This window comes from Eleginops maclovinus, chromosome 23 (genome assembly GCF_036324505.1).
Source record: "Eleginops maclovinus isolate JMC-PN-2008 ecotype Puerto Natales chromosome 23, JC_Emac_rtc_rv5, whole genome shotgun sequence".
Taxonomy (NCBI): domain Eukaryota; kingdom Metazoa; phylum Chordata; class Actinopteri; order Perciformes; family Eleginopidae; genus Eleginops; species Eleginops maclovinus.
Genome location: NC_086371.1, coordinates 20,915,404 through 20,936,944, shown reverse-complemented (window position 1 = coordinate 20,936,944; position 21,541 = coordinate 20,915,404). Strand labels below are relative to the sequence as shown.

The 21,541-nt window shown below is 38.2% G+C and overlaps 1 protein-coding gene across 1 annotated transcript in view; it reads left to right on the top strand.

Annotated features, from left to right (window-relative positions):
• Positions 1 to 21,541, top strand: part of LOC134860240 (gamma-aminobutyric acid receptor subunit alpha-2) — a 30,144-nt gene extending 8,603 nt beyond the window's left edge. Inside the window, exons 4-10 of the mRNA XM_063877134.1 lie at positions 2,588 to 2,655; positions 5,888 to 6,108; positions 7,627 to 7,709; positions 8,472 to 8,615; positions 16,477 to 16,629; positions 17,700 to 17,902; positions 18,717 to 21,541. Of these exons, the coding sequence (XP_063733204.1) occupies positions 2,588 to 2,655; positions 5,888 to 6,108; positions 7,627 to 7,709; positions 8,472 to 8,615; positions 16,477 to 16,629; positions 17,700 to 17,902; positions 18,717 to 19,025 (1,181 nt within the window). The 3' untranslated portion in view covers positions 19,026 to 21,541. The remainder of the gene's footprint in view (positions 1 to 2,587; positions 2,656 to 5,887; positions 6,109 to 7,626; positions 7,710 to 8,471; positions 8,616 to 16,476; positions 16,630 to 17,699; positions 17,903 to 18,716) is intronic.

The following is a 21,541-nucleotide window of genomic DNA, read 5'->3' as shown; positions in this document are numbered from 1 at the left end:
CTTTATTGCCAGATCAAGTCTCAAGTTGTTCTTGCATCACAGCAGCTTCATTTGCAACAAGGACACATATTTAAGACAAGATACAAGGGAACAACCATTTAACTCAAGAGAAACAGAAGACCCTATATCGTATATTGGACCTGGGATTTATCTCTGTATTTAATCTAAAGGATTGACTGCTGCACAAAAGATTGCTTCAGTCTAACCTGATTAAATCGTGGGGCCCTGTATCTCCAATTTGATGGTAACAATTCATTTTCACTGTTCAGGACATGGCTGGGGTCAGAGATAATGTTGTTAGCCAGCCTCAACATGTGATTATTGTAGGTTTCTTCTCTCTAAGATTGACCTTTGAGCAGATATTCAACCGGCGGAGCAGTTTGACTTTAAAGTGGTGGACAGACACTTGTACCATGAGGTATTGCAGTACTGTAGAAAACACAGAAGAATAATTTGTCTTCTTGCCCCGAAAGAGCTAACATGGCAGAGAAAATAAATTATTGGATTTAATTTGACTCCAGAATTTAAGAAATGTCCAAAACAAGATACAAAGGACTGTAAAAAAGAACCCGTTTTAGAAACAGCTTAGAGAAATTCACAGTATTAACCTCCAGAACACCACAGAGTTTCTCTCTACAAGAAGAAACAGTGCTGCGTTTATTCTCCAACAAGGCTTAAACCGAGATGCTGTTTCACATGTGCATCCACAAAGAGCATTTCTCTTTAAAGAAATCAAACTAATGGAGGCCTCTGTGAATCACACTAAAACATAATCAATTTAAATCAGCCGGATTCACATACAAAGGTCTGGTTTACATAAATAAATGCGCCCTGGCTGCATGTCGTGCTAAATGGATTGCACCTATTACCCGGCGACCTGCCACTTTCTCTTGATTTACATTACCTTATAAATAAGAAAGCATTTTAATAATATCGGGCTTGAATGGCGGCTCCCCTTGCCATGCAGAAGAGCACTTTATCGGGGAGTAATAATCTCTTTAGATCGTGTGTGAGATGCTGTTGGCCGTGTAGTACAGAGTGTAGAGTAAAACGTGAAAGCTTTTTGAATTGACTGAGCATGAGAGATGGAGCTTCAGTAATTATTGAAAGAGACAGAGTGTAGATAAAGCAAATGGACCTGATGCTGCGGCGTGGACGCACGTAGCACATTACCACTTAAACAGGAAGCACATGAGAGTTTTTGCTTTTCCTTATCCATCGCATCACTGTGAACATTTCAAACAAATGTATACGCTTGAAATCATATCTTGCATGTGACTGTGGTATAACAAATCTAATCTTACAAGAGATGCCTTTGAACTCGAACAGGTCACGTAAGGGTGAGCTGAGTCTGTGCACAGTTCATCTGATTGGCAAAACAAATGACTTCAGATAAAAACTTGCAGGGTTTATCAGCAAAAAATGTGTCCTTCTTCATGCATCGTTGAACCGTATGTGACCTTAAGAAAAAACATCCTTGAATGTGAAGAGTTATTGGTGCATAATCAAAACATGATGTATCGAGTCACATTTATACGTTCTATTGACATCTCTTTCTTTTATTAAAGAAAACTGAGAAAACGAAGTCCAGGGGTGTCCATAGAGAGAAAAAAAACCCATCAAGGCCACAATTCACTATTTTATTCTGCACAAGATACAATTTGTCACTTCAATTGAATCAAATCGATGCCATCTTTTGATTAAATTACACAACTGCATAGTCTTGTCAGGGCACAAGGCCAAGTCATCCAGCTTTAGGCTCCCTACATGTGGATAGCTACCGATAGAAACTCTTTATTTAAGATTTACTTTAGCCTGTTTATCAGGAATGCTGACAACACCTGCTCTGCGAGGGAATACTGTTAGTTAAAGGCAATAAACAAGGATATTGAGAGCAATATGCTGACTCGGAAAATGTTATTGGCTATATGATTGGTCTATTGGAAGACCCTGTAAATCCCTGATGACTTACAATTTAATCAAATCTTCAACAAGCAGAGAGCAACGTTATTTGCTGCATTGTCTAAAACATTAGCCAAATACAAATACATTGCCTTTCCTTTGAATGCTTCACAATAAAAGCCTCCCTGTGTTTTGCCAGTTGAATGTTTTAAATGTGAAGCAGCAGCAGCAGTAGGTTAATTTTTCATTAACAGTGCCGTAATACAGCTCTAATAAGGTTGTAGGACAGTAAAGTCAGTCGTGCGTAGGTAATGTGAATGGCTGACTAAGACACTAAAAATGAAATTACAATTCAATAAATGGCTGTTAAAAACAAAGTAATGACAACCAAGTATAGCTTCACAAACTGGGTTTGATTGGATTACAATTTTAGAGATTGTAACTCTTTTATGCTCATTGTGAGACTCCTCATTTGCAGTTGTTTTCTCCTTAAAACAGTTCAAAAATGAAACTTTTCATTTATAATTTTCAGTAAGATTTTCTTGTTTATACTAAACATTTCACAGGTCTCGGAGGACCAAAAACCTCAAATATTTTCCACTTCAATGACTTTTAACTTCTTCTCTTTAAGTTCTTGTTTTTACATCTTAAGTGTTTTGACGCCTTGTTTTTATCTCTTATTCAGACAGGATAACAGAGGTGAAGACAAATATCTATGTCACCAGCTTCGGACCAGTTTCAGACACAGACATGGTGAGAGCATACATACCTTTTTTTTTTTTTTAAAGGGCCCCATATTCTGCTCATTTACAGGTTCATATTTGTATTTTCTGTCTCTACTGTGACATGTCTCCATTCCTTAATGTTCAAAAAGCTCTTTATTTTTGTCATACTGTCTGTGCTGCTGCACCTCTTTTCACCCTCTGTCTGAAACCAGAGCCCAATCTGCTCTGATTGGTTAGCTGGTTAGAGATGTCCCACCCATTAGCCTACACACACAGTGTTGGAGAGCTAGCCAATAGAAGGCTGAGTGTTACATAATGATGTCATTATGTTCAGGAAGTAAACAAAAAAGTCCAATGTAGGCGTTTCAGGAAGGGGGGGAGTGTGTGGGAAAGAAACTCCCTCTGGAGGGAATACAGGGATTTTAGCTTCTGCAGACCATTTACATGCACTAAAACCTGTATACCACACTACAGCAAAGAAAAAAAAGAAAAAGCATAATGGGTAAAAGTACGTTTTCATCCCTATTTTCACTGTGGATAATATTCATACCTTACTCAAAGAAAGAAAAGATGCTTCGGCTTTGTTTTTAGTATCAACACGGCTTTCATAATGTTCTGAGTTTTCCACACCACAGCACCATGTCTTTTCATCTGATGAATGTCTCCTTATAAATTATTGAAAGTCCTCTTGTTATTCCAGTCACTCCTTTTCATTTATCCTGGGCTTTCCTGTTTATCATACTGACATGCGCCCGTCCCTCACATCATATCATCAGCATCCGTTCTGTTGATGAAGACCCATTTTCCAAGTGATTGATCTATTGATTTAGCAGTTATGATGTTTGAGTTCAATGCTGTGGCCTCTGAGATATGTAAACTAGAGGGCACTCTAAACATGAAACAGCACTTCTGCGGCTCAGATCAAACACACAAAATATGAAAACATTACAAATTAAAATGATCTCATTGAGGAAGTCCCAGATCACCACCTACAAATTTACCCAAGGGTGATTACTACGCTAGATTTCAGCCAAATGGTTCCTAAAAATGATTTGCCAACAAGCAGATGGACAGAGACAAGGTTAAAACCTCCTTGAATATCACTGGCAGAGGTCGGCAAGTGACTAATATGTCAGGATAAAAAGAAGATCTATGGGATAAGGCCTTTAAATTCATGTTTGAGAAAATATAGAATTATTTATTCCTAAGCTGTATATATGGTTAATCAAAATAAAGCACAAGGCTGATTACATGTGATTTATTGCAGGTTTTAATGTTGCACAGCCTGAAATATATTCTCCTTTGACCCGATTGATTTATTCAAATACTGTAAAGCAATTCATCCGATTGCTGAGGTGGCCTCCAACAGATTTATAGGAGGACTACTGACAGCCAAAGCTTCAAAATGAAACAAGTAAAAACTGAAAATATCCTGTGTTAGCTTCAAAAGAGCATTAGCCAAACAAAGAGGCTAAAGGTATCTACGCAAATAAAAAAGATCTATTGTCTTTATGCAGATTTATGCAGCAGAACGTACTAGGTGTGGTGTGTGTAGTAACCGTGCATTCAAGCATAAATCAATTTTATTACACGTCGGAAAGGGCAGGAGTCACAAGCAGTGAAGTGATCAGACAGGTTTTATCGGCTACAGTAAGTCAAGATTTTATTGTCAACCAACCACATGAAAGGAAACAGAACTCATTCAGGTGTTGTAGTTTCCTGCACCAAGCCCATTTGTGAGAAATAAAAACTTGCATCTTTTGAAAGGCTCAGGTATTTCTATAACAGCTATCACATATTACTCAAATGGTGGAAATTGTGCATTTGTTTGGAGACTATCTCCAGGCGCGGATTCACACAAACTAGGCCAGTGAGGGTAATGGCAGCATGATGTTGTATGTTGGCCGAATCAAACACAAAAAAAAACAGCCCATGTTCACCGTATCGAAGGGACATTTTTTTCCCAGTGCAGCAGTGTGGCTAACTTAAGCCATTTCTGGACCTTGGAGGTTATTCCTTGTGAGGAGGATGTCAAATGTATAAGCAACGTTAAATTATTTGTCATGATCTGTCTGTTTCCTATTTTATTTTCAAAATTCTCGTTACCCTGTATTATGTCTGTTTTCACTTCCTGTTTCAGTTTTTTCCCTCATGTTTGGTTACCTGATTGTGTTCGCCTGATGCCCCTTTGTTTTGTTTTTTCCTGCTGTGTCTTGTCCTGGTGATTGGTCCTGCATGTATTTAAGTCCTGGTTTCCTGTCATTGCTTGTTGGATCCTTGTTTGCTGTGCATCAAAGAGTATTGGTCTGTTTGTTAGCCTTGCCCTGCTATACAAGAGAACCTGCGATTGAAGGTATTTTTTAGTAAACCGTGAACCTCCTGTGTTTGCTCTTCAGTGACACAAACAAGTGGTCTTAAACATCTATGGAAGATTAAAATAACTTCCTGCTTCAATTTTATTTGTGCAATGTTTATTAGTGACATTGAGGGAAATCCATTTTCACTCTCAAAAAATGAGCTTTAAATTGATTTGCTACACAATTGATTTGTTTACAACTTGTCTGATTGACTGACAGCTGACATATCTTGTCATGTTACCAGATCCCAACTTCTTTAAGAATGCAAAATGTTATGATGTCCAATACTAAAGCTGTCCATAACAACAAAAATGAAACCAACATTTTAATGAACCTATACTGTAATTTATTGTGTAGAGCCGCTAAAAGAAAGTCGTACGTTTTGGTTTCAGTTTATCTAGATGTCAGAGGCCCTTCAACTGTGACCAGAAAAATACACTCTGGAGGAATTTATCTCCCACTCACTCTTTGCTCGCTGTGAGCTCAAATCACATAGACACACACATTGGCTCTCACATGAACACACATTTCACAGTGCAACGCTTTCTGCCCTAAATCCTCTCTTGTGTGTGTTTTTTTATTGACAACAGAGGATTGTAGGTCAAGGGGTTGTCTCGGCCTCAGAGCAAGCTTAGAAAACACCCGCTTAGAAAAGCTGAGAGGAACAGGGAGACACGGGCCTCACCTTGATGGATCTTTGACAAATAGGGAAAGCCATTCAGCGCCCGAATTTTAAAGTGGCAGGTGTAGTCAGCCGTGAAGAGCTGCTGCTTGTAGGCTCAGAGAAAACATGGCAGTGGGAATGCTTTCTTTTTTTGTGCATTTTTAAAGTAGAAATGCTGCTCATTTTCATATGGAGAGTTGCAGCATCATAATGATTATTTACTCTTTTATTCCCTACAGGAGTACACCATCGATGTTTTTTTCCGGCAAAGCTGGAAGGACGAGAGGTTGAAATTTAACGGGCCGATGAATATACTGCCGCTCAACAACCTGATGGCAAGTAAAATCTGGACTCCGGACACCTTCTTCCACAATGGGAAGAAGTCTGTGGCTCATAACATGACAATGCCGAATAAACTGCTAAGGATCAAAGATGACGGGACGCTGCTGTACACCATGAGGTAATTCAAGGAGCATGTCTAAAGAAAAAGCCACAAAGTTGTATTTGTGTTTAATTTGCTGTGATAGATTTAAAGGTATTTCTCGACATTGTAGGTGATACTCTTATAAACTTTCTTGTCTTGAGGAAATGAACACCACTGTCATGTCTTTACGCCTAATATTAACTATAGCCAGCGGTCTGTATTAGCCTTAAAGTCTGCAACATTACATCCTGTATCACCAAAACTTAGCTTGTAATTATATTATTAAACGTCAACGGCTGATTCTGTAATATTTGGACAAAGCTAGGCAAGATTATTCCCAACTTTTTTTGTGCTTTGCTTACAGGCTATTAGCTACAGCTTAATATGTGTTGCATTAAACTTCAATGTTATCAGCCCGTTAAATGCAACTATCAGGCACCTTCCCAAAAGTATGTACATTAGTTAAGTCTTTACATTATAGAAGTCACAAAAGTAAGTTAAGTAGGTGACTGAGGTTGTTATTAACACAGACACAAGGTAAAAGAAACTCAACTAAAAGTAAAAGCAGGAGGGCCAAAAGAATAGCTTTTGAATAAAGTAGCCCTCCCGTAAGTTATCCAATCACATTACATTTCCCTCGTTCAAAGATCTGAAATATCAATGTGAAATAACTACAGACTTCATGATAAAAAATCTCTAAAACATACAGAAAACAAACAAAAACAATACAAAAGTTTAGGAAAGTCAAACAAAGTCACCCACAGAGGCTAAAACACAATAGCAAAAATGAAAAGAAGGAATCTATGAATGTCATTAAAATACATGTACAGGTCACAATAATGTCCACCATAACAACATTTCTTAGCATAAACCAAAACACGTTTCTTTATTCACGTAATACATTACGTTACCTGAGATAAGTTAACTTGGTGTAATCTGCTAATAAAATATGTCTAAACGTTGACTTTAGGTCGCTACATGTTAGGGCCATACCACCTAATACCTATTCTCTGGATTAAAACTAATAACTTTTGTTAAATGGGCTTATGAAATTAGAAGTGGCTGCATATTGAGTGTACAGACATGAAAGTGGTCATCCTCTCGGCAAACACTCTTTAACCTTGACAGACATACCTACTGTTCTTAGCATGTGCTCGCATTAAAGATGTTTGTCCAGAAGCAATGCAGAACCAATGTTCAAATGTATTCTTCATGCATCCCTTTTTATGCAATTTATGCTATCATTTTTGTCAACATGCCTTTTTCATGAAAATCTATTTGAAGTTATTTTCACAGCGATTGCATTTCTTATCTAAGCTAACGTCACGTAGTTTGTTTATTCGATTTCTGCTGCAGCACCTTGTTTACCTTGCTCTGCTCTTTACAGTCAAGATGAATTATTTTTATTCCAAGGTGTTACAGATGGGAAGTGTCTTGAATAGTGCATGAGGCGTATGAGGTTTTGCTTTTTTTATTCGAAACCGTGCCTAATCTGTACTGTTTACTTTTCATGCATTTGGAAAGTCTCTTTAATTTTCTGTGAATTGGATGCAGGTTAACTGTGCATGCAGAGTGCCCAATGCATCTGGAGGATTTCCCCATGGACTTTCATTCCTGTCCACTAAAATTTGGCAGCTGTGAGTACCTCTGATGATGCTAGCGCCTGAGGGACCTTTAAGAAAAATGCTATTTCCTTTTGTTTCTTCTTCTTCTGCTCACTGGTTCTTTAGAAAGACAGTAGCCTAAGAACCAAGTGAAGCTGGAATGCAGGGCTCACTTTTGTGGCAGTAACCCTTCACATTTTAACTAAATATGCAGCAATTAAAAGAGAGTTATAGTTAAAAATCTCATTCAAATATTTTTTTTTTTACCATTTTATAACTTTTTAATCTATATTTCATTTCCATGGCTTCTTTACATTTGGATTTGCTTTAAGCTTTTTTCAAAATACTGATCTACAAACAAGGAAATGTAAAAGTATAAACGCATTATGTCCTTTTTTCTGTACACCACAATCAGTACTGTAGCATGACATGATTGGCAGAATATTTCAATAATGTGTATTGAACGGGAAAAAAATCAGTTTTTCTGTTTCCTCAGATATACATAGGTTAGCTACAAGCTTTCAAATTCCATATTCAATGTACGCAGTGCGACTGATTGAAAAGGGCAAATGCCACTGAGCATCAATTGCTTGTTTGGGTGGTATGAATTCCATCTTCAGCCACCAAGATATTTTTCTCCCTACAGTATCCTTTATTTTCCAGAAACACAGCTTCAAACACAATGTAGTCGGGGCTTTTCATTTGGGTCACTGAAATAATTTCTGGTAAAATCATTGATAGCTGCAGCTGCCCCACATTTATCCCCTATGGGTTTATCCCTCTTCTCTTTTTTAGATGCCTACACAATCTCAGAAGTGACATATGCTTGGACTCGAAATGCCTCCGACTCTGTGGTGGTGGAAGGAGAAAGCTCCCGCCTTAACCAGTATGACCTGCTTGGACAAACGGTCGGACAGGAGACTATCAAATCGAGCACAGGTAAGCATTTATAGAGGTCTAAGTAGTAAAAGTCTACAGGGGATGATAAAATCCACCTCAATGACTTCCATCCTCTGCAGTCAATGCTCCTCAAGCTTGAGAAAAACAAAAAAACCGTTGGTATTTCAATGATGTAGCCACATTACTAAAACAGTGTATGGTTACTACACAACAAAATCAAACCACAGCATGAAATGTATATAGATACATTAAAGGGACAGATATAAGGCAAATGCAATAAGTTGGCTTAACATGAAAAATACAAAGGCAAGCACACATTTAAAATGCTACACCTGAGAACATTGTGACATCACTATGTAACACTGGCGATTCTATTGGCTAACACTCCAACACATTGGACTTGATAAGCTTAGGGGTGGGAAATCTCTAAGCGGCTAACCAACCCATCAGAGAACCCTGGACTCTGGTTTCTGACAGAGAGTGAGAAGAGGTGCATGAATCTGAAAATTAGCATAATAGTGCCCTAATAGAAATCAAACAAGTTTGCATCCATACTAAAAATATTAAATTGGAATAATTTGCAGCCTTACAGTGGGTAAACAAGGTATTTAATAGCTTAACCACACTAAGCTTGAAACTGTGATGACATCTAGCTTTGAGCTGCTTCTTAATTATCTCTGTTACACAATGTTTGACTGTGGGATTTTAATCTTTGAGAATCATATGCTTGTTTTGGTTGATGTTGAACCAACTCTATGTCACTCTAGCCTGCTGTGAAATACTTACAATGTTATGTAACTACTTTATTTGACTTGAAAAATACAGGGAAAAAATGGATTTCTTAGGTTTTAACACTCTACTTTGTTCTGTATCTGTAAATCCACATTTAGTGTGGCCTGGAGACCTAAAAAAAAGAAAAAGCAGCATGACAGGTGAGCTGTTGCTGCTGGGACAAGCCTTTTGCACTTTATAACCCCCACTTTGGAGAACAAAGAGTGGCAGACCTTTAAATGCAGCACAGTTTCTTTGGATGGATTTCAAATGGATGATAAATAAAGGACTAGACGACAGATGCTGATGCAAAATTAGACATAAGGGAGCGCATCTGCCTACTGTAGCTGTCAGAGACACTAAGAGAGGAGCTCCAGGAGAAAAGACAAGCTGCTGTGTTCTTCTGTGATTTAAGTGTCTTACGTCGGTCGGTGCCCAAAGCCACAGAAATGTCTCACAAAAGTGCAGTGATGCTTGAAATGACAATGATAATCTATGTTCTGGAGCCCGGAAAGTGAATGAGTCGATGTGCGTTGAAAATGTGGCATTTCACTCAAATGGACCGGCAGGAGACGTTAGCAAGTGAATCCCAACAGCGACAAGCTCGTTAGTGGACGGGGTAATTAACTCTGACTAGGTCTGGAGTTATAAAACATGGACTTGGATAAAAAGCTTTAAAGAGGCCCCACTATGCTTTTTGGAGTTTTCCCTTTCTTGCAGTGTCTTTTAGAGGTTTTTCAGCATGTTAATGGTCTGCAAAAGCTTAAATCCCAAAGTTCCTTCCAGAGGGAGTTTCTCTCCCACACACTCCCCCTGACTGAAACTGTTGCAGAATGAAATCACTATGGAAACATGTAACAGTAAAGGCACAAATCCAATTATGAATCCTTAAGAGTAGCATAATAGGGCCCTTTTAAAGGGAGTCAAAATTGTTTTTGGCCTTTTAATTGTGTTGCTCCTAAAATACAAAACCATGTGGAGCACTACATTATTCGTGGGTTACAGAATTAGTTATTTTTTACTTTTAGTGCCCAGTTTAAAATAGCACATTATGGGGCAAACTCACAAAAGGATTGCAAGGGCAAGCTAAATGGTCAATACCTCTTCCTTCAAGTGTTCTAATTAGAGATTTTATCGGAAATTGTGTAAAAACAAAAACTCTTAAAAGCTTTGAGAATTCGTCAATGAATCCATCAGATGATGTCTTGAATAATTATTGGCTTTCTCAGGGGTCTGCACAGAAATAGAAATATCATCTATCCTAGACAATCAGATGTCTAATTGAATTTATTTATGATTCAACACTGACATTGTTTTAAGTGAAAACTGAAAACAATGGACACAAATACATTGAAAAACAGGCTGTAGAAGAAAGAAATAATGAGGGCTAAAAATAGGACTAACACATTTCATGCAAACATACCAATGCCAAGAAAGGGTGCCAGAACTAGAGTGTGCTTACACAAGTCTATACATGACTAAGTGTGTGAAGATGAGATGGATACCATTGCTGTCCAGAGAGTAGACATTGACGAGGAAATGACTTGAAGGATGAGAAAAAATGGTGATAAATAAATTGGCTTTGAGACCAGACTTGAGGCTTCTTCCAGAGGGATTAGAGAAGGTTGGCAGCTGTTTGCCTTTACATGCTGGGAGTGACAAGGTATCTGACACCCTGTGACGGGAGATTATATGATGGCAGTAAGCAAATCATAGATGAAGGCTGTAATGAATTGTAAATTCGAAATAAGAGTTTGTACATACATGCATGCATTCATAGGGAGCCACCGGAAAGAGACTGTATGCAGGCAAAGAGAAATAAATTATAAAAATGTAAGAGATTGGAACAACAAGCCTGGATCAAAGATATGTATTACAATCCTTTGATACAAATAAAAAACGGTTGTCTAATATGCCAGATCTTTACTGCTTGATAGAAGAAATCGACCTTGCACCGTTCAGGTTCCATGTTTTAAGCTTCATTCTGTCTGTAACTATCGTGTCACACAGGAAATAAAAATGGAAATTCTGCAACATGGCGCTCCTGTCAGTAAGGCTCCCTGCAGTGGCAATGCGTGGCAGCAGAATGAAATACTTAGCACATTGATAAATAACATGCAGGGACCAGTGCAAATAATCCCCCAGTGGTTATTAACTTAGAAATAAACGCCCTCCGGGCTGCGCACAAGCAGAGCAGAACCGAAGCAGGTGGAGGCTGAGTGGAGTGGAGCAGCAGTAACAGCAGCAAGAACACGTCAGCATGCACAGTGGATGTGAATGTGAAAGTGAGGGTCTTTGAATAGGTGCCAGAACAGTGCTGCAACATGTGATCACAGAAAGTGACGCCTGGCTAGTTCATGTTAGAATTAAAATGAGCTGTTTAACTAAATACTGTATTAGAGTGTTATTTGAATCTGATTGTCCAGAAATACTAGCAGTCTTTACCCTATAAAAATTTGGCTAAGAAAAATTGCCAACAATTATTTCAGTCAAGTGCTGCAGGTTTCAGCGTCTACATGATTGTAGTTGTCGCTATAATGTTCGCACAGCAACAGATGACACAGACTTCGGGCTTGTCTACCAGCGGGTTTTATAGCCTCACACCCTCTCTATACCCAAGTCCACAGGGTGGCAATTTGCATTGAGCCGACACATGCAATCTGTGAAAAGGTGTCATTAGGAAAATTTAGAGCCAAATTAGAATGATATGAGTCTGCCAATCTAACCTGTCAGGCCACTCGTAAAGGGAATGGCCACGTCACCAATGGTTTGTTATACAGAGAGCAAGGAGCCAGGCCTAGATGAACCTTAAAACCAGTTTATCCCAGAAATGTTTCTCTCAAGTAAATGATGGCAAGGCTGCGTATTCCTTGAGAATCTTGATCGAAAATCCTTTAAAAATGGTATTGAAGGGGTGGGTATAGGTGAAGAAAAGATCTGAAAGGATGCACAATTCTCTGTCACTGAGCGACAGCACTGATCTAATTTTAGCAATACTACTTAAGAAAACATTATTGGAGAAGCTTTTGAAAAACAAAACAGTTCCTGCAGGACCATGATAGCGTTGATCATAATAATGGTGAGAAATGTGTGGGCGTGCTGTAATTACCAGGGGACTAGTGTTTTAATCCCTGATGTATGCAAACATTACTGCGCAACATCTTTTAAAGCAGGGTATCTTTTTGGATTGCTGAATGTGTTTTATTCTACTTTTAATTCAGACATTTTTGTCAGTTTGTGTAGGTTAATAAGGGCAGAAACTTCAAATCTGCTTTGGAAAATGGCAGAGGTTACATGACCTGGACTCAAGTCAGACTGGAGTCACAAATTTGATGACTTCTAACTCCATTTGACTTAAAATGCTTGCAACTCTAGTTGGACTTCAGTTTCACTTATGTAGTTTTAACTCATCCAACAATCGGACTTCGGACATGCTGGATTTGGACTTAAGAAATGCCTTGGGGTCTTAATTCAGGGCTTTACCTATTTGCCTTGGGACTACATTGCAACAACTTGAGAATAACTTGTGCCTTGGAAAACAATGGCTCCACCTCCAATGACCTCCAATAAAGTTCTCCAATGATCCTACCTTTGGACAAATGGTAACATGTGGTAGAAATGTAAATGAGTATCATGATTAAGAAGAAAGTAAAGAATGAGTTTGATGATCGTGGAAAAGTTTGAGGAGTTTGTTGCTGGTGGAGTATATTGATCTCAGGGTTAAGGCCTCCAGTCTTTAGCTGCAAAGTCAAAGGAGTAGTGGGCGGTTTGCAAAGCTGTTGAGATAGAGATCTTCTTTATGTGTCCGAGCATGTACAGCAAGTCTTCTTACTCAGAAGATGATCCTGTTTTCACTCTTGGAACTTTTTTGTTATGCAATACAGTAGGTGTTTATATTGATGTTGGTGAAATCACCCAAAAATGTGTGAAATCTAGACCTGGTTTTTTATATCGAGATAAAAGCATACAGAATCCTTAAGGTATTTATAGGGTCTTTATCCCGATTATGCATCGACCACAGAAAAACACTCTTTAATAACTGCATCCCTGTACCATATGGTCCAACACTACTTTCTGCCTATAGGTATCATTTAGCGGTATAGTGTTTCCCCTGTGACTGCATTCTACTATCAAGGGAATCCCTGCTACCTTTTCACTGAGTAAGACTATCCTTTCATGCACTAAATGCTCCTATCTAGGTTAAGTGGTGCATGCATCCTCGGTAGAAGCCAGAATGCCTGCCAGTGACTGTTTCTGCTGTTTAACTAGTCACTCCACATTATCTGATTGGCTGATTTTAAATTAATCATTCATCGCTAGTGTGTCAGTGTTTGGTGTAGCGTACTTGCAAACTAGGTCATTTGGCGCGAACGAATGTGCTCTCAGGCTTCGAGGACGGACATCTTGCATAAACCTCCGAACATTTCAACACCTAGTTACGAAACTCCCATTTTTCAGCCATACATTCATGTGTCACATAACCATGTTCGACTTCTTACCTTAAAGCACTTACTGTTGTAGTTTCCATGAGCTCACGTGTTTGGTATGCTTTTTAACACATTGTTGTGTTACTGTATGCATTATAGACAAAAACATCATCACTGAACAGAAATTATGTTTTACTTCACACATTGAATTTTATATGGTGTTCCTGCAGTAATGCGACTTGTCTACGGTACTGACTTTGTCTGCTTTGGTAGGAATGTGTCGTTTATCTGTCTCCATGGACAGCTGCTAGATTTTGGCAAATATCACAAGATCACACGAAAATGCCTCTTGTAAGAAGGTTCAGAGAAATATTTTCGCTCTTCAACCTACTGGCCTTGGCAAGAGTTTGATTGACAGATGGTTGATCTAATCACCTGCCAAGTGTTTTTGAAAGTGATTGCCCTTCTGCAAACAGTTTCCAATGACGGCTTCTCAGATGGTTCTGTGTAACAACCCGTCTGGTGCGTCAGGTTAATATAGTTATATCTTATGATTGTGCCCTCTAGTGGCCGAACATTTCTTCAATGCAGCTTTAACTATTGTTGTTGTTGGGGCATTCCACCAGTTTCTTATAAAGGATCTCCATGATGTCTTCAAGTAACCTCAGCTTGGCTTTAGAGCCTACAGATTTTTAACAGAAGTAACAAAATGGGTGTAATGAGTATGCCGTTTTTCCCTGTCAGGTAACGTGTTATGGGAAACGCCATAGAGTTGCATTATGGTTTATGTAGGATGCAGTTTTTAACCAAAACCATGGAATAAAAGACAGGATATCTCAGCTTCTGCTGAATCAGCATTTAGTTAGTCTCCAATTTTAAGAAAGTACACTATATAGTAGCCTTCCCAAAAAGGCACATACAAAAAAGTAAACCCTTCCCATTTGGTTCGATTGGCTGTTCATGTGAGAAGTTTCTTAAACAAAATATTTTTTTAAGTTGGGCCTTTATACAAAAAAATAGACTTAAAGCAGGGTATGCTTTAGGATTTGGCTGCCTTGTGAATGACAGAAAATGTTATGGTCTGGGCATTTCGTCATAGAACTTGAACCCTCATACAGTGTGTGTCCAGTTCTACAAACGTTTGCCTCAAATGCATGTTTAAGTGAATGATTGTATTCAGCTTCACCCTTTTATCAAATATTGATACTTCTGGTTTAAACCAAACAAGATTGCGACGGCCAAAAGCCCACCAACCTGCCATAATGCCAAACGCAGGGCATGAACAAACCAATTGGTGACACCTCAGTAACTACATCTTACCTCTCAGTGAAGCGATCACAGGCTCATCTACAGAAAGATTTAGCCACCTTCCATTATTGTAAATCCTCCTCCTCCCCCATCCACGACACAGGCTGGCATGCAAATTAAATTACAGAAGATATAGAGCTCCATAGGGTACTGAAAGTGCACTCGATTCCACTAAATTCCAGTGGCTGAGTGTGTGTGTGTGTGTGTGTGTGTGTGTGTGTGTGTGTGTGTGTGTGTGTGTGTGTGTGTGTGTGTGTGTGTGTGTGTGTGTGTGTGTGTGTGTTTATGTTTAAAGAGAGAGCATTAGTCTTAAGAGAACTGCTAGAATAGCAACACATAGGCAACTCAACCACAGAGCTATATAAAAAAGGAAGGAATAAAACATGTTTTGGGATTAGTCCTTGGAATTGACACCCCCTCCCCCCTTCCCACTGCTGAAAAGGACTTTCCTCTTGCCAAGTGGCAGCGTGTATCAAGGCCTTCATTTCAGGATCGCAGCAAATGAGCTATGTTTCTCTGTTCTGTTGCCATGGGTAACACATATTTTTCTTCTCATGTCTAATCTTGGCGTCTCTTTGAGATATCTTCCATTTGGAAGGCCTGCCTGCTGCTGCGGCATTGGTACTGTTTCACAGCCTCGTCAGATACAAGGCTTTGCTCAGGACCTACTGTTCCATGTTTGATAGATTATTTGATCAAATATGTACAATACAATAATACTGTAAACAGCTGAAGTAGTCTGTTTAATCTGCATCTAATACTGCTTTGGCCTCTTTAACAAGCATTCTCATAAAGCTTATGTATGTACATATAATGTTCTCCCGAAACACATTACTGAAGTTTGAAGCTATATGGAGTTATCGGGCTAAAATCATCTCTGATAGTTTTTATGGGGGGTTGGGGAGTAACAGAGAACATGGAACAATGTATCATTTTTACAGTAGGAGTTACAAAAGGTAACTTTATTCTCTAAAGGTTACAGAAAAAAAAGAAACCGACTCTGAAGCAAGAGACACCAAGCTTGACCAACGGAGACGTCATTACTAATAGAAAGTTATGTTAATGTTGACCTTATGTTTTAAGAGACTTTCAAAAGGACACCCCAGTGCCTTAATATAGCATTTTCATCAAATGTATGTAATGATCCAGTTACAAACCAGAGTTCATGTAAGAGTTTAACAAAAACAAATCTCCTCTGGAGGATTAAATGCAGTCCAACAGCACTATATGAAATATTTACAAGCATTCAACTGAAATGTAGCTACGCAGATATTACTTTACATATTAAAATAATAATTTCAATTATTAAATGATTCAAACATCAAATTGTAAACGTTGATAGAATAATCTGAAATGGTGGTGCTTTAAAGTGACTGTGATTATTGTCTCCACAGGTGAATACACCGTGATGACGGCTCATTTCCATCTGAAGAGGAAGATTGGTTACTTTGTTATCCAGACGTACCTCCCATGCATCATGACAGTCATCCTTTCCCAAGTGTCTTTCTGGTTGAATAGAGAATCAGTGCCAGCCAGGACTGTGTTTGGTAAGCGTCTGCCTTTGTCAATGGTCATACCATCTCTCATACAAAGATACATTTTAAATGGGCAATAAACCTGTGTCTTTACCTGTCATTAACGTAATTATGGGTGGGTTATCAGACAATCGAGCCCTGGGCTGATGCATGAAAAGGCCCCACCACCTGCCCTACATTAAAAAGCAAGACACTCAGACTTTATAGTTGTTTGGCATCTTTGTGTCCCTTTGAAGTTGTTACACTTCTCTTTGTCGATGTCTCTTTGTAGCTGTTTATTGTCTGTTAATAGTTGTATTTGTTATCTCTTTGTAGTTTCTTTGAGTTACTTTGTAACCATTTTTTGTGTCTTTGTAGTCTTTTTTTTAATCTCTTTGTGATTGTTTTGCCCACTTTCATAGTTGTTGGGAATTTCTATGGTGTCTCTAGATGTTTTTCATCTCTTTTTGATAGTTTTTGTTCTCTTTGTGCCTTTTTTTCTTATCAACTCCCAGCCGGTAGTTGTCTTTGAGAAACATATTTAAGGGGAAGGCCAGCGGAGCCCCTTAACATTTTGGGTCGGTTCAGTTATCCATACATGAATGGTATTAATGAATAAGGGATTTCACACACATGATAGCATGACGATTTTGCTCTAGTTTGTCAAAATCCCCTTTATCAGCACAGGAGAATGAATACAGCAATGACAATTGATGATCTAGGGGAGAACAGGAGAACACACAATAAAAAGGAAAAAGGCTTCAGGGGTCTTTCAATCTCGCTGGACAACATGCTTTAGACTTGTTTGTTAGCCAAGTGGAACTAATAACAGTTATCTAAGACTGGTTGGCTTATAGAAAGAAAAACAGGTAGAGAAGTCTTTGGCCAAAGATAGCAAACCTGCTGAGCAGTTAAAGCATTACTGACGGTCAATGGCTTTAAGGGTAGAGCAGGCTAATAGTGACCTTATACTGTTAAGAACAAAGGACAGTAAAGACTAATGCTTATTCTTAAAAAGGTCAAACAGTTGTTACAGTGTTATGTATGTATGTGTATTATATAACACAATCATTTCTTAATGATTTTCTTCCTTCCATTTCTAGGTGTGACCACTGTTCTCACAATGACGACACTGAGTATCAGTGCAAGGAACTCACTTCCCAAGGTTGCCTACGCCACTGCCATGGACTGGTTCATCGCCGTCTGCTATGCCTTTGTCTTCTCTGCTTTGATAGAGTTTGCCACTGTGAATTACTTCACAAAGCGCGGCTGGGCTTGGGATGGAAAGAGTATTGTGACTGAAAAGGTAACCAGTTGAAAAACCTTTTGACAGGCTACATTTCCAAAGAAATTGGCATGTGACCACTGTGCATTGAAGAAAGTAATGCTTTGAGATTGGAGAGTGGAGTGCTGAAACATTGACAATTCAAACATTTATCATTATCATTTCAAATGCAAACAAAACTACTCACTGAAGTTAAGAAAATGGTTGTGGTTTGGGTATAATAAGTATGTTTGTAACATAACTTTAGATATGTATATCAGTTAAGTAAATGTCAATGTATCATATTTAGGTTATGCATGTTAACTAAGTTGTGTAACTTCAAACAACTCAATGTGTTATGGTCTGACCTTCTCTTCTCTTTATAATACCTAACCTGACTTCCTCCTTTGCAATTCATAACTACTGTAGGCACTATAGTTTGCCGCCTAACAATTTCTTTCCACGGTGATGAATGATAACAGCCTACTGAGCCAACTAGGTGGTAAAGCAGGGCTACACTACCTTAAATCTAAGATTCCGATAACCACTAATAAAGGACATTAAATGGGTTGATAACATTCAAAGTTAAAGGTTTTTTTTAGAAACATTGCTTCCTTTTTGACCTCGTCCTGGGAAGTAATAAAAGGCAAAAAAAACTGTGAAAGTTACAGTGCATCCATGTCCAATTGTTGACATATTTGGCCTCCAGGGTGGTTGATTTATTACCAGAAGACATCCATTGCCTTCGCTGCTTCATTTGCATGTATTTTAAATTCATGGATAGACAAGTGACAGGTTTCAGGGTTGCGTCTGTCTTTTAAACCTTTCACATCTAATCCTTGTGGTCTTTCAACAGAAAAAAGAGAGGGCTACTGTCGCTAAGAAGAATAATGCCTACGCTGTAGCAGTGGCCAACTATGCGCCAAACATCGCCAAGGACTCCAGCACACTTCCAACTATCGCCAAAGGTGGAGCTATGGATCCCAACAAGCCCAGAGCAGATGGCAAAGTACCAGATAGCAAGAAGACATTCAACAGCGTTAGCAAAATTGACCGGATGTCAAGGGTCCTGTTTCCGGTTCTCTTTGGTAGCTTCAACCTTGTTTACTGGGCGACATACTTAAACAGAGAACCCATTATAAAGGACATGGTCCCCTCCACTTAGAGGCCAGTTGTAGTGCGTTCTGGTCTTGGGTCCAAGAGACGAACCAAATACCTCCAGCAACTGTGTACATATACCTTTGCAGAGTGAAGTCCTGGATTGCAGTGTGATCCTCTATCTCCGCCTGTTTTCTACACTGTCTGCAGCACTTTTGAAAAGCCCGGCTTTTGTAAATGTGTATGTATATTTATATTCATGGTTTCATGGTGACATATCGTGTGATTACTTCTATTAGAGTGCATATTTCCTTGAAAGTATGTTTCCAGTTACAGTATGTGGCCACTGTACATACAACTCAAATGAAGAGTAAAGAAATAAACATGAACACATACCTTTTATTTATTTCTAAATGTGTTGAAGTTTGCTGGTAATTTCCACTCTCTTAATATGATAGATTTGTTTTCCCCTTTTGAGTGAAAGGGACTGATTTTTATCACATTGAATTACTTTCTTTGCCATCGAAGAGTGGCCTGACAATTTTTTAGTTTCTCCAAGCCAATGCAAAAACACATTTTGTATAATATTGTTACAATGATAATCTGTGACTGCAGGTATGGGGCTACAATCACACACTGACCTCCAGAATTATTTAAACACCTCAAGCCCAAAAGGTTGTTAAATATAGAAAACATATAACATTAGTATGCTTGTGTGGTATCATTTGGAATGAAAGGAAAATATTATTGTGAAACGTAATGAGAACACATTGGGTAAGAAAAGAAACAATCAAAAAACAGAATGACAAAACACGCTCTGATTGTGTTGAGGTGTTAAAAGATAAAAACTCAAGCGTAAGGTTAGTAATGCTTAATATAAAGTAATTATTGTTTTTATTCAGGACAAATGAAGCTGATATTCAGTCAAAAATTGTTTCTGCATTGAACAACGTTTGATTTATGTTTGCACACTAATTGTATGAGGTTAAGTTTTGTTAGCCATGGCAGAGTTTAAGAATAATGAAAAGGATTTATGTTTAACCTGAATTAAACTAATAAACTATATAGCTTAACTTTCAAACACTATGAGCAAGAGCGTGCCTAATGATAAGAGTCTATGAACTGTATCTGTTATGTATCAGGGATTTGAGAGGCAACAGCAACATCATTGAATAAAATAACCTCCAGTATAAAAATATATTGATCAATGTTTTACCTCTACAAGAAAAGAACACAATACACAGCTGAAAGACACACATCCCTGGTCAAATTTTGTCTGAAAGTTTTGTTCAACTTATTGTCAAACAAAGTGATAAAAATGTCTAACAGACACATAGCAAAATTAAGTAAGTCCAGTATTCGCTCTTCTTTTACCTCTATTTTGGTATCCTCCAACTCCTGAGGAAAATATCTTGGAATAGCATTTAATTAGTTTGACTTTCTTCCCCAGCCAACTAACTTTGTCAGATTGGCATTTGGTACTGGATAGTTGATTTACAGAATGTATAGATTTAAAACCAAAAAAAACAAACTACAAAAGGCTAAAGAGCAACTTCAGAGCTCCTGAGCATGACCATAATCTTCTGTAGGTACGTCCTCTCAACACATTGCAGACATCACGATTAGATGTTTAAAAAATGATTAACAATAATTAAAAAGTACAGATAATAAGTATTTACTTTTAAAATATTTATTTATTTGTGTGTGAAAACATCTCATCACTTATTTTAAATGATTATATGGCAGCTTTGTTTTAAACTTACCTGTGGTGGAAGTGACTCTGGAGGACAGTGTGGATGTATTGGTGTAGACTTCAGCTCCGTGGCACTACTTATCAGCATGTCTGCCATCTTTCATACCCATTGTCTGTCCCCTCACAACACATTTCATGATCACACAAGCTATTCAAACAAATTACAGGGATAAAACAGCAAACACAGGACTGTTTTGTGCCAATATCAACTCCCATCAATCGTTGGTAGAAAACAGTCACATTCTTCTCCAAGTATTTATTATCTGTTATTTGCTTCAAGTGAAGATACAGCCAGGATTTGGGACTAACTTATTTTTTTTCTCAGAAAATGGTCATAGATGTGTAGCTTCATCTTGTATTTGTATGCAGATTGATTGTCACTAAAACTTTGAATTAACTCTGAAGCCATATACAGTCATCATGTAATCCAATTCCATCAGCAACAAAATAACAGGGACAACCAATGATTGTACTTTATGAGCATATGACACTGTGGTAAAAAAAAAAAAAGAAGTATAAACCTATTTTGAAGATATCACAGATGCTGTATATCAAGAAGACAAGTTGTGTATCAAGCCCCATATCAGCAGCCATAAGCAGTATGGTACTCTACTGTAAGTTTTTCCTCATAAAGTGATATTTTGCTTCACGCCAATATCTATCTTATTTTATTGACTCAAACTTTGCATGAACAAAAAACAACTAGCTTTTATATTTATTTTTAAGAAATGATGTTGTCAGTAAGAAATTATTTTTAATTGAAATTCCGCATCCTGGTAGAATCTTAAACATTCCAGATCAGATGATTGTTCACAAGGTGGATGCTTGAT